The sequence below is a fragment of the Eretmochelys imbricata genome, chromosome 1 (genome assembly GCF_965152235.1).
Source record: "Eretmochelys imbricata isolate rEreImb1 chromosome 1, rEreImb1.hap1, whole genome shotgun sequence".
NCBI classification, from domain to species: Eukaryota; Metazoa; Chordata; order Testudines; family Cheloniidae; genus Eretmochelys; species Eretmochelys imbricata.
In genome coordinates, this window is record NC_135572.1 from 109,768,157 (window position 1) to 109,782,073 (window position 13,917).

Here is a 13,917-nt window from a genome sequence, read left to right on the forward strand (position 1 = left end):
ATATACCTAAAATCCTCCTCCTCACGCCATTCATGCATTGTGACCCTGCAGATCTCCCTGTCTAACTGGCCCTATGTGGGAACTGGAAACATTTCAGACAATGCTATCATGGAAGTCCTGAACTTCAATCTCTTACCTAGCAGCCTATATTTGGCCTCTAGGACCTCTCTCCTATCTTTCTCTGTCATTGGTACCTACACCTACGACAAAACCACCAGCTCCTCCCCAGCACTGCACATAATCCTGTCTAGATGTCTTGAGAGGACCGCAACCTTTGCATCCAGCAAGCAATTCACTATGAGGTTGTCCCAGTCATCACAAAGCCAGCTATCTATATTTCTAATGATCAGATCCCCCATTACTTTTCTCTCTCTCTTCCTTATAACTGGGATTGCCTCCCGCAGAGAGAGATCCTCAGTATGAGTGGATAATACCATGACATCCATCTGAAAGGAGGGTCCCAGCTATGCGACTGTTTTGTTCCATTGCAGTTTGAGATTCTCCTTCCCCAAGACTTTCATCCTCCTGAACAGCACAGAGCCTGTCAGAGTGGGGGGTGGGACCGCTCTACTCTGTCCGAGAAAGTCTCATCTATGTACCTTTCTCTCTCCCTTAGCTCCTCCAGTTCAGCTATTCTGGACTCAAGAACCCATACTCAGTCCCTGAGGCCATCAGCTCCTTGCACTGAATGCACACATACGCCACCTGCCCACAAGGCATGTAATCATACATGCTGCATTCAGTGCAATAAACTGGATTGCTGTAGGACTTCTGCCTGCAGTTTTTTTTTTTTACTCCTGCACCATTTTCGGGGTTGTTCTGTTTTGTTGAGGTGGGGGGGGGGGAAGGTGTTTATTAGCCTAACTCAGGGGTTCCCAAACTTGGTTCGTGGCTTGTTCAGGGTAAGCCCCTGGCAGGCCACAAGACGCTTTGTTTACCTGAGCGTTCCCAGGTACGGCCACTCACAGCTCCCAGTGGCTGCGGTTCGCCGTTCCCAGACATTTAGAGAATGTAGCTGGCTCCCTCTCTAAACTTCCTCGCAAAACACTCAGTTTCCTGCTCCTGTTCACTAGCTCCTCTGGTCACTTAGAAGCTGGCTTTTTAAACCCTTGTTCTCCCTGAATAGCCCTGCCCCTGGTTAATAGTTAATGGATCCTAAAGGGATTAGGGATCAAGGCCTTGTTAAGAAGTTCTCAGCCTTGCCTAGTAGGCCACTAAGCTCAGCACATGCAGGCCCCCTGCAAACAGACTACATTATATACTACAGTCCAGCAGCAAACACACAACAAACAAACAGACAACACACTCACCCCAAGGGTCATGTAGCCGCTCCTCTTTCATCTGGAGAACTCCCTTGCAAAACTCCCCTGTTTGCTACTCCTGTTTCTGTAATTAACAACTTCCTATCTTGTCATCTATCACTTTTATATTTAGCACAAAATACATCTTTGGTGCAGCTGCCAGTATCCTGCGTACTAAGAGCAGGAGATGTCTTGATGGGAGTCAACAGACATTTATTTTCTTCTTGCTCAGCCCACAGTGGACAAATGATCATGAGAAACAATATTATAAGGTGGCTCTGTACATGATGCCAGGTTCCAGACATGTTTACTCTGGAGTTGGAATTTTGTAATTCCACAACATAATATTCCATTTCTTGGGTCAAATTCCCTGGAATAGCTAAAGCTCATTAGCAACTGGACTTCTTTTGGGCTGCCATGCAATCTGTACATCAGCTCAGGAGAAAGGAGGTTACTCATGCTAAATGAGTACAGAGGAAATTTGCCCAAACTGGTATTTTTTTTACATTCATAGCAAACACGAAGAACCTATATTAAGGAAGTGCAACTAAAAATAATTAAATTAAGTAATACTTGACAGTGACCCTAAATTTTAAAAAATGACTGGAGAAAATATCATTTGTCTTGTCCCTACCAGAATATGAATTAACCAAACCATTAAAACTGTAGTGACTTCTCCCTGTTGTTAGACCAGGTGTTTATATGAGTTGATATCAAAAGTATTCTTGGTAGAACTGTGCATGAATCCAGGACAGAAATTAAAACTGTCCTGAGCCTTAATGTCTCAGATTTCTTATGAGCCAAATCCAACCTCACCAGCTCTCCTTGGCTAGTCTCCTCTTTTGATTTGTTACCTGGGTTTCATATGTGAAATACAGCTAAGGATGACCATAATCGTGGTATTTGCATTCACCCTGGCCATGTTCTGGTGTTAATGGAAGTACTTCAATAATCCCATTTTAATGATCTGCCACGAGATATAAATAACAGTTTATAGATGACTCTCACTCATAAATCAGAGTGTCACACAGACGACCCTGGTCAGGTGAGGGAGACAGAGAGCTTTTTGAAAGAAGAGATCAAATTAAAAGATGGAAAAGATAATTTATGGGTTATTTTAACTGGTGCCAAAAAAAAAAAAATTAAACCAGCAGCTTGAAAAGCCTATATGAGAAATTTATCTTGTATATGAAAAGTAAATCCTGATTTGAACAATCTCATTTACATTTTAACAGCATCCTGGGTTTGGATTTTTAACCCTAGTCTTTTGTCAAGCAACAATCCTAAACTAAATCCAGACCCTTTGGCAAGTTTGCAAATTGCAACATTGATAACTTCTTCAAGGGCAGATTTTGCAATCTGTTGGGCCTCAAGAGGTCAGAATGAGGGGGAATCAAACAGTTTCTGTCTCTGGTCTTGGATTCTGGAGGGGAAGAGTGGGCTGGATTTAGTACAGGGCAGTGACTCCCTTTCAAAATTTAAGTGCCCATGTTGTTCCTTGCTTTGGGTTTAGGTTTTCCCCTCCTCTGCTTTACACCTATCTTTTGGCTAATGCATAATATTGTTTGCAGTCCCCTTCAAGCAGGAGTGGTGAAACCTTCACTCTTTTCTCAGTCTGTGCAGCAGGGGGTGGGAGAGGTGGCTCCTGGTGCACATTTGTTGCCTTAGATCAGCAGGTAAAATGCCCTCAGCAGGCCCTGACACCCTCTCGAGCCTGAGTGCACTCTGTAAACACTGGAGCAGCGCAGGCTACTCCCCTCCAGCCGGCAACACGGCTCTGATGTGTCTGTCAGGAGCTCGGCTAGAGCCGGGATTGGCTGCCGCTAGTGGGTGTGCCCCAGAGGAAGGCGTGGCGCTGCGGGCTTGTGTGGGCAGCCCGCGGCGGCGTGGAGCCGGAAGCAGCGCTGATGAGTTGTGTCAGGCGCTTGCCTGTGTGTTTGGCAGGAGGTGGTGTGAGCCCCGCTTGGTGGCTAGGTAAGAGGAGAGTGCAGAGCGGTGCGTGCGGGGCCCGTGCTGGGGCCGTTCCCAGGGCCCCATCCGAGATGATTTGGGGAAGGGGCACTGTCACCACTTGTGTGCTCGCAGCACTGGCCTCGGCTGTAGTTACGATCATCTGGCTGCAGTATGACAAAGGTATAAGCCCTCTCCACTGGGTCTCTCGCCAGCAGGGTATGGGGGACCCGCAGCTTTGTTTGGGCGGCAGCTGCCGCCAGCCTAAGCGAATGGCGGAAGCTTTCCCGGCTCGCCACGGGCCAGACAGGTGTGTGCGCTGGGCGCGCGTCGCCGGCTTTCTGAAAACTGCTGGACAAAGCAAAGTGCCCTGTGCCCAAGCAGGGTCTCCACTCGTCAAACAAACTGCCCCTTGGTCTGGGTTGCCTGGACTTGATGCTCTTCAGGGCACCCCACCCTTCTGACTCCCCCGCGGAGTTTCACAGGCGCGGGGCGGAGGAATTAGAAAGCAAAGCCGTGGGTGGGTGTCTTCCCGGAGCAGTGCCACGGGAAGCATTGGAAGAAGGAGCTCAGGAAGAGGGTTGTGCTGTCAGAGACAGGGCCTCCGCTGAGAACAGCAATGCGTTGTAATTTGATTTCAGTCGTGCCTTGTATTTACAACGGTCTGTACAAATTTTAGCTAATGTTTAGGCCCAACCTATACATTGTGCCTTCCTCGTTTTGTATAAAACCTAGTATCCATGGAAATGTGTGGAATGAATATAAACTGTTCTTTAGTCAATTGGGTGAAGGCTTTCCCGTGCCATGTTCGCAGTCCAGGGTTTCAGCATGACCCTGACAAAGTGAAACTCACAAGCGTCCAAATAGGAGTGAGATGTAAATAGCAGGCAACGTTACATGGGGGTGGAGAGCTATAGCTGACAGCTTTATTTTTTTGGAGGTGGTGTTTGGTAAGAAGATATTGATTATTGAAGAGGTGATTCGGCTGCTCAGGCAGGAGCTGTCTGTTAACAAGAGGGTTCACATCACACGGACCAGTTTTCAGCACAGGGGCCTCGGTGTTTGCCTATCGCCTAACACAAGGACCTCTCCAAGTGCGCCTGGAATAAAAAATAATACATCCAGGCGCAACACTTCCACACCTGCCTGTTACCGTGGTGGTGGACAAAACTAGCGACTCTCCCGGGGGCATGACACCAGGGGAGCGGGGTGTTGGCCAGGAGCTGCCGAGAGCAGGGCTGAGGGCCGGCCAGGGCCGAGGGGTTGGTTGGTTAAGGAGCCAGCCGCAGCCTGACTCGAGCGGCAGGTGCTGTCTGTGTGTCACCGCTGCGTGGCTCGGGCCGAGCCCGGGCGAGCGAGCTCGGAGCTGCGGCGCGGGCCCCGCTCCCAGCAGCCGCGGGCCGGCCCGGCTGAGCCCCGGCGTGCGGGGTGAGGTAGCGCGCAGTGCGCGGTGACGCCGGGCGGGCGGGGGTCTGGGCGCGGAGCTGCCTGCGGCGCCGTGTGTGTGTGTGTGTGTGTGTGTGTGTGAGGGAGAGGGAGGAGGGGGGGGGAGGGCAGCGTGCGGGGCTCCGGCCGCGGCGGGCGGGGGCGCCGTGTGATGAGCAGCGAGCGGGGCCTAGCAGCTCAGCCAGCGTCCTGCCGGGGCCCGGGGAGCGGCCGCGCCCGGGTGACTGGCTGAGCGGGCGGCGCCCTGCGCCTGCGGGGCCGCGGCTCCGTCTGCAGGGGACCCGGACCGGGCGGCGGCGGCCGGAAAGTTTGTTTGCGTGGGGGGGCGGCGGGCTGGGATGCGGGGCCCGGCGCTGGCTTCTCCGCCACTTGCCGCTGCGCCGCCGGGGCTGTAGGCGAGGCCGGGCGGGCGCTACCCCCCCCCCCCGCTCTCCTCCCCCCCCCCCCCGGTGCGCGGCCATTGCAGCGCCGGCCGGCCGGCCGAGGATGATCACCAACACGCGGGGCTTCCTGTGGTCCGACCTGGAGACGCGGGCGCTGCTGGAGATCTGGGGCGAGGCCGACGTGCAGTCGGCGCTGGACGGGAACTTTCGGAACAGCCATGTGTACCGGGACGTGGCCTGCCGCCTGGCCGAGCTGGGCTTCGAGCGCACCCCGGAGCAGTGCCGCATCCGCATCAAGGGCCTCAAGCGCCAGTACTACCAGGCCCGGGACGGGCTGAAGAAGAACGGGCACGCCCGCAAGATCTGCAAGTACTACGACGAGATGGACCGGATCCTCAGCTGCCGGGGCGGGCCGGACAGCGCGCCCGAGCTGCTGGCCCAGCCCGCCGACGGCGTCCAGCCCGCCGCCGGGCCGCCCACGCCGGGCACCCCCCACAACAGCCGCGAGCCCGACACCGAGCTCGACGAGGACGCCGAGCTCGAGTCCCCCCACGACCACTTCACCGAGGACTCGGGCGAGTGCTCGTCCTACGCCGAGCACCCCATCAAGGTGGAGTGCCCCCCGTTCGCCATCCCCGTGCCACCCGCCGAGGGTAAGTACCAGTATGGGGAGCCCCACCCCGTATGCACGCTGGTAGGGGTATCCCTCCCCCCGTCTTTGCCCCCATACCCTCTGTCCCTCCCCCCCATACAATAGAAGTAGTAGCGCCTCTAGCTAACGTGCTTCCAGTCGCTTCTGCACTGGCCTCTTCCCTTCCAGACTCCTCTCATCCTCTTCAAGGGGAACTGGATTAAAACGTCTTTAGTGTCTTTAACCCCTTCCCCCCCCCCCCACTGTGGAGTCCTATCTCCTCCATTTAATTTCTCTTCTCCTTTTTGCCCTTCTCCTTCCCTATCCCAGTGTTTCGTCCCTTTGGCTCTTCCCAGAATGAAAGCAGGAGCGGAAAGGAATTAGTTCATGAAGCTCTTAAAAATTACTAAGTAAATAGTTGCAATATGGGGGAGGGAGAATGAAGGGTCTCTAGTTTTCATTCGTTTGTTATCAATAGGAAACAAATAGGAAACTAAAGTAGAGATAAGATAGGAGGTGCCAAACAGTTCTGGATAAAAATGGCAGCATCCTCATCATTCCTGCTATGTTTAAACTTTGCTATAGATGCTATGCAGTTCTGTTTATCACTGTGTAACTATTATTTTTTAAAAATAGTTTGCTATAATAGTTAGGAAAATGTTCTGTTTGTTTTTATCTATGTACTGTCATTTGTGGGCCAAAAACCTAACTGGGCTTTTTCTAGAACTCTTATTTGACTCAGTTGAATAGTACAGTTTGGGGGGGGGGAGGGGAGTAGAAAGCAACATAAAGCCTGCCCCTTTCCCTGTTGCCCTTTGTACTCTGCGCAAATGTTTTTTAAAGTCCAGTCTTGTGCTGTGGGTATTTGTCTAAAACCTGACTCTGTCTTTGGAACACTCGGAAGTTAGCCAATTGGTTGACATTTAACCAATCTCCTTTTTATACATAAATCTCATCAAAGTGTTGTTTACACTAACATCTTTTTTGAAATGCAAATCTAAAATGCCAGCAGGCTGAAGCTCAATTCTGATTAGCGTAATTACCTGCAATACACAAATGAGGCTGTACTGTTGAATAGCTTTCACAAACCTTTTTAAAAGATCAAAAAGCCTCTTCCTATTTTTGAAGTTTAGTACTACAGCAGTTAAAAGGGGTCCCTATTTGATTACATGTTACCTGTATAATTTGTTGGATAAGCATGTATTCCCTATTTTGGTACTCTTAAAATCATCAGAAATAATCATGCCTAATTTTGAAACAAAATGATACTTTGAGATGGCAAAATAGATCTCCATTTCACCAGGGGAACAGTTTTACTATTTACTTGTTCCTTTTAGTATGTCTGGAAGATTGAAAATAATTTTATCTACTTTGTTTTAGGCTTTAAACAAATCAATGCTCAAACCAGTACACAACCACTCTCTCAACCCAAAAGATCAAAAAAACGCCATGCAAATTTAACACTGGATAAAATGATGGAGAAATTCCTACAACAGAGTGTGGATACAGAAGAGAAATTTTACAAATATGAAGAGCAACGACTTAAAATTGAGGACAAGCGCCGTGAAGCTGAGCATGCTCGAGAACTCCAGATGTTACAAATGTTGGGACAGATGTTGGCAGGAATTTCTTCTACAGTATCACAAAGGTCACAGTCTATACCAACTAGTCCACCTCAGAGAGCAAATCACCGATCATATGGCGATAACTTTAATTATAATGCTATGACAGCAGCACTTTCTCCACCAATAGGTACTTCATTCTATAGCATAAATAAGATCTAATATTATATTTAAAAGATTTGTGCAATGGCTGGTGGTCGTATCTGAAAATAAATGTCTAGCTTTGACTTATTTTCAATATTGTGATGAGTTTTTTTGTCTGTAAATTGAATTAAAATGCCTTGCCTTGCTATTGTACTGATATTAAAATAAAAAAGACTCTAACAAATTCTAAATATTGAAATAACATTTTGGAAAAGTAATCCATAAGAACTGATCAGTTCATGTCACGTTCAGATCTATATAGAATGCAATTATATATAATATGTTACGGAGCTTAACTTTTACTGGAAATGATCTGGAAGCAAGTGTCTTGCAGCAGAATGAAACAATAGTCTACATAAAATTGAAAAAAGAAATATAGCTCTTAACATTTTTGAGTAGTAATCTTGCTGTCAAGGCTGTCGTCATACTTGAAAATGTTAATTCAAAGTAATGAAAAAGACCTGGAAAAATAACATGTATTGAGGTTTTTTTAACAGTGGGTATGTCGGACATGTTTTGAACATTACGGCTGAAGTCCTGGCTCTGCTGAAGTCTAAGGAAGTTTTGCCATTCATTTCAGTAGGGCCTGGATTTCACTCTGGATCAGCGGTTCTCAAACTGTGGGTCGTGACCCCATTTCAGTTGGGGTCGCCAGGGCTGGCGTAGACTTGCTGAGATCCAGGGCCGAAGCTGAAGCCTGAGCTCCACCATCTGGGGCTGAAGCCTGATGGCTTCTGCCCTGGGTGGCAGGGCTTAGGTTACAGGCTAATAGGTTATAGCCCATCAGGTTGGAATGAACAGTTGTTTTGTTTTACTTTTGTTTTTAAAATCATATGTGGGTTCAGTATTCAGTGGATGAGTAGTCTTATTTATATATATATTTAGATAAGCAGAATTAGAAATAAAACTCTGTAAGCCAGTTTCTGGTTCTGGGCAGGCTATCAGAACTTATAGTTTGGACATTTAAAGAGCCAAATAAATGTAAGGCCCAGTCCTGTGTTTCTCTGACCCCCAAACTTCTCTTGAAATTTAGTGGAGTCTTGAATAAACAAGGAATGAATGTTTAGGCCTGTTATGGTTTAAGTTAGCATACTTTCTTATTCTATTGAATGGATATCTGGTCTGTAATACTACTTTTTGATGTCCTAATAGTTTATCAAAGTTTTTGAGCAATATTTTAATATTTAAATTAGACCCTGTATGTATACTACAGTTTATTTCTTACCAGTAGTGGTACAGAAAACTACTTAAGCTCCTAAATCTTGAACACAATACATATTTAACCTTAATATTTATTACTTCTAAAATGCATTCACTTTTAATCTGAAAGATGTTCTATTATCTGTGTACTACATTTGATGATGCAGATGTAGTTGTAATTTTGTACTGTAGCAAGAGAAACTCTGAATTGGCTTCCAATCATAAGAGGATTTTTTTTACAGTTTATAATAAAATATGCTTTAAAAGTAATTATTTAAGGCAACATACTGTATATGTTAATGATTTGGGACCTAAGTTATTTGTATCTAAAGTTGAAGTGAAATCTTTAGGCAGAAGTGAAATCCAGTCTAGAGTTCCTTCTTTTTTTTTTATGTTCTCTACTGTTTCCCCCTCATTATAGTCTCTGTTCTAGAAAAGCAAGAAAACTGAAGGTTTTTTAGCAGCCAAGGCACTGTAAGTAGGTTGTGAGGTGTATGGGATGCATGTTTCTTGTAGATTTTATGGTAGAAAACTAGGTAGTTTGTAAAATGTGGAGTAATTTTAAGGGGGAAATATTGCCCTATTTCCAGAGCGGAGATGAGTTTTTTGTTATATTCTGGATTGTGACAATGATATTTTGGCCATGCTCCAAGAAGGTTAGTGTTTGATCCCAATGGGAGTTGAATGCCTGTATTATAGAAGGTTTCAGAGTAACAGCCGCGTTAGTCTGTATTCACAAAAAGAAAAGGCGTGCTTGTGGCACCTTAGAGACTAACCAATTTATTTGAGCATAAGCTTTCGTGAGCTACAGCTCACTTCGAAGTGAGCTGTAGCTCACGAAAGCTTATGCTCAAATAAATTGGTTAGTCTCTAAGGTGCCACAAGCACGCCTTTTCTTTATATTATAGAAGTCTTGTCAAAACAAGAGATCAGCCAGGAATATAATTATCATTATTGAACACTATAAAGTGATTTTTGCTACAGTTTAGCTAGTGTGGTTTAATGTTAGATTCTGTAAAGATTGGAGAAAAGGGTTTTCTGCTGACATTGCGCAGAGCCGGTGTTTTTTTGTTTGTTACAGGAATATTTTCAGAGTTGTCTCCTAACTTTCTTAGAACATCTTTTTTTTTATTTGTGGTGTTGGTATGGCAAGGACAATTACTGAGTGCAAGACTGAATAGTTTTGTTCAAAGTAAAATTGGAGAGTTTGGGTTTTTTAATCATTCTGTGCGACTATGTAACATCTGTTATAGAAATTGGTTACACGAATACTTCTGAATGTTTCAAAATGCACTGAGGTTTCTATCAATTTAAAAAGAAACATTTCTGAAGTAATTTTTTTAATGTTTCTATCTTTTTCTAGTTATCGAGAGAGCCTTTTCACTACACAAAACACATTCTATAAAGGATATGGAGAATATTTTTCAGTTGGTGCGCAATGTTATTCCTCCTCTAACGGCAAAGAAGCATAAAGGTCAAGATGGACGGATAGGCATCGTGGGAGGATGTCAAGAGTAAGTTAAACAGAAATATATATGCTGTTGATTAGGGATTTCAAGTACATGTTTTACTACTTTTTAAAATAATTTACGTTGAAAATACTGTTTTCAAAGGGGGCTTTACTTAGTCGATCATTAGAATCAGAATACGTGTCCCCCTATGTCAGTGATGCAAGACTTAAGGGTTGGCAATTTCTTGGGGGGAAAACTAGTTTAGGTCAGGGCTGGTAAATACCAGTTTAAACTGGGAAACTGGAAGAATAAAATTATTAGAACATACTAATGAAAATTACTGGCAAATATCAAGCAACTTAATAATGATTTTGCAGTAACATGGTCTCTTTTAATTTCAGTTAAAATAAAACAAAAAAGACCTAAAACTGTATGCTAGTGCCTTAGCTACCTCAAACAGAAACTGAAACGTCTGAATCTGGGAATACCCCTTCTTTGCTTTAGCAATGAAAATTACATGTTTGTTAAGCAAACAGAGAAGGGGAATTCCCAGATTCAGACGTTTCATTTTCTGTTTGAGGTAAATTGCCAGACTACCTGTCTAGCCAAATCAAGAGACAGAGTACTGGACTAGTTGGCGTACAGTTGCTGCAACTGAATTCCGGTGTATGGTGACTCAAGTCAAAGTATTTCAGCATGAGCAAAGGTGGAAGACCACTTGACCCAGTCCATGGCTATTTTGAGAAAGTTCATGGTGGCGGCAAAGAGAGTATTAAAGGCAGAAATTGCAAAGAAAAAGTGAATGGGAAGGCAGACTGTATGAGGAAACATTTTGCAAAATGCTGTGGAAAGAAGAAAGACACCAGACTCCCTTTGGCTAAACACATGGATCAGCATTCACGTCGCACTCCCTGTCAGTATCCAGCCCAACTTGGGGAAGCTAATGATCCAACCCGCGGACCAAATTTGGTGTTGAATCCTGGTCCCATGCCACCTGAAGCATGTTGTGCATACACTAAGTAGTAGAACTGGAATCAAACCCTGAGGATGAGTACAGATAATACTTGCATAACCATTGCCAAGTACATCAGATCCAGGTCGGCTAAAGAAAACAAGGAGTAAGTATCATGTTTTTTGTACCAAAAATGGATATTTTTGTAACACAAACAACTCCAAAACTGAAACAAAAATTAAACTTGAAAATTGCAGAATATTTTATGGCTATAATATTCCCTTCTCTTTTATTCAACGTCCAACTTCTCAAGCAATGATTAGCTGCCTAAGGCCAAGCTGCAAAGCATCCAGTCGAAAGCAGGTAGCTGGTGAACTGTTAAACACAAATACTGATGGCTTGAGGATAGTAGCATGCAATAAATTATGTGGAAAAGCATATGGTTGGAGTAATGTGTAGTGACCCAGTGATAGCTAACTGTATGCACACAGGGAAAATTGTGGTTTATGTATCAGTGGTTGTGAGCGCAAGCACTTCTGTATTCACACCCTTCACACCACTGCAATGATTTTTGTACAAGTATGCCTTGTGAGGTATCATTTGAAAACAAATAACATGCTGGTCAATAATATCATTGTACCATATATGTAACAAGGCTGTGTGTGAAACTATAGATACTAATATTATGCTTTAAAGTCTGTGACTAAAAACCAGGCATGTCGGGGAGTTGATAAACAGGTTTTCCTCAGATAAGAAAAGAGGCCAACACCTCAGGTCAGGTGTGGCCAAATTCAGTGAGTTATCATTTATATGGGAAGTTGCAGCAGAAAGAGATAATGAGCATAGTAGCAACAGCCAGCGGGGAAGGAACCAGCTTGGAGTCGTATCCTCCCAGCCTCATGGCTCCGTTATTCACCATGAACTAATGAACTTTACCCGAGGGTACCCTTCAGAAGAATGTGTTTCAAATGTTCATGGGACTATAAAGAGAGGGGGAGTGAGCCCCTAAGGGATTCTTTGCCTTAAGAAACCAAGCAATTTGATCTCTGTGATGTCCTGGCCAGGCCATTCAGTAAAAAGCTGGAAAGACTGGATCAGAGGAAAATCCTCTTTAACAAAGACTGTCTTGCAAAATTTAAGTTTTAAACTTTTAGATTGGTGTTTTCACTTTTATTTGTTACCATTTCTGACTTTATCTCTTGAATGCACTTAAAATCTGTGTATTTTTGGTTAAATAAACTTGTTTTACTTTTATTCCAAATCCGCCTACTACTGTGTTTGACTTAAATTGATTATTAATTCCAGTTAAAGCAACAGGCTGCTGTGCTTTTGTGTCTTTAAAGGAGCAACAGACCGTATTACTTCTCTGAATGTTCCAGGATAGGGCTGGACATTTTCAGGGTAGATGGTTTTGGGGAAATTTGGGACTGGGTGTGTGTTGGGGGTCACTTGGCTAATAAAAACAAAGGCTGGTTGAGACCAGAGTCTGGCTGTAGTGTAGCAAGTAGGCTGCTGGAATCAGAGCTGCTGAACCAGTGCTGCTTAACATGCAGTCATTCAGTGCATGCTCGTATGCTGGTTGGGAGCGCCCAGACAGGGAGTTACAGCAGCAGAGCATTTTAAGGCATTCAGAGTTAAGGGGCGAGTAGTGACACAACCACTCACTGGTCTGGGGTGAATCTTAAAATGTGACAGAGGTTGAGACTTGAAGCAATAAGACAGGAAAGTACTGTGATACCCTGGCAAGAGAAGCCAAGGCATTAGTAAGTGAATTGTATATTTGTGGTGGTGAGCTACCTGACAGACAGTGCGGGGGAAAAGTTGTAAAGAATGAGAAGTAATTTGGAAAAAATGACACTTTAGTTACATATAGTTGTGCCTTACATTGGCTAAATCTACTTGGACAAGACCTTGCACAAAGTGCTTTGATGAAACATGTAGTAGATTTACAAAAGTATTTGAATACTGGAGCCTGTTTAAAAAAAATGCCAAGGATCTGTGAAATCCCAAATCCCTGGTGAAACACAATGGAACACTCAAATAGTATGCCTGGAAACATAAATTAAAAATTAGCTGTGTTATCTCAGGATTGTGAGTGATCATGAGGCAGAATTTGAAGGTAGAGTGATCAGTGTAACTACTAATCAAGGGATTTACCAAGAAGCAAAGAACTTGATCAGTCAATAAAAACCAGTTGCTGTGGCATTTGACACATTCCAAAGGGGCACATTAACAATTGCAGTTGCATGCAAAGTATGGTTGGGTTTACTGAAGATCTTGCACCGTGCAAAGCAACAGCACAAAAGAGATTTAATGAGGCAGTTACTCCTGTACACATGTTGGCCAACCTGGTTTGGTCTTCATCTAAAATAAGCAGGAAAGAAATTGTCAACTGAATAAGAAGAAATTGCCGGGCAGTGGTTGCTCAGTAAAAATCCTCACTTTCTGCCATATTCACTTGCATTTAAAGTAGAAACGCTGTATCTAAAATCAGTGTTTTCATCTGCTATGAAGGAAAAAGTTTCCCCTGTAACATGGTGGGAAAAATCTGAAGACTACTAATATTACATCTGACTTCATAGAACTGGTGGTACAATTGCATCAGTGTTCAGCAAGCACAGAACAAATCTTTTCAAACTTTGGATACATCAGTTCAAAATTGAGGCTTAGTGTATACATTTCATAAAAGTTGGGCTTGTGCTACAGAATGCTGTACTGCCATATGGACCTGGAGTGGTAGTCTACAATTCTGCATGCTTCTGATTGCTTAAAGTTTCAAGCCTACAGTTCTGCGGTATTGTCACTTTCATATAATCAACTGTTTTTAATTTTTGTCT

At 44.5% G+C, this 13,917-nt stretch overlaps 1 protein-coding gene across 7 annotated transcripts in view; it reads left to right on the forward strand.

Annotated features, from left to right (window-relative positions):
• Positions 1-3,174: 3,174 nt before the first annotated feature.
• Positions 3,175-13,917, forward strand: part of NAXD (NAD(P)HX dehydratase) — a 74,927-nt gene continuing 64,184 nt past the window's right edge. The window contains exons 1-3 of one of the 7 annotated variants that reach the window (XM_077813409.1): positions 3,188-3,275; positions 7,092-7,463; positions 10,041-10,191. In XM_077813409.1, coding sequence (XP_077669535.1) covers positions 3,209-3,275; positions 7,092-7,463; positions 10,041-10,191 — 590 coding nt within the window. In that variant the 5' untranslated portion in view covers positions 3,188-3,208. The other 6 variants (XM_077813400.1, XR_013345684.1, XM_077813389.1 and 3 more) reach the window with 6 other exon arrangements.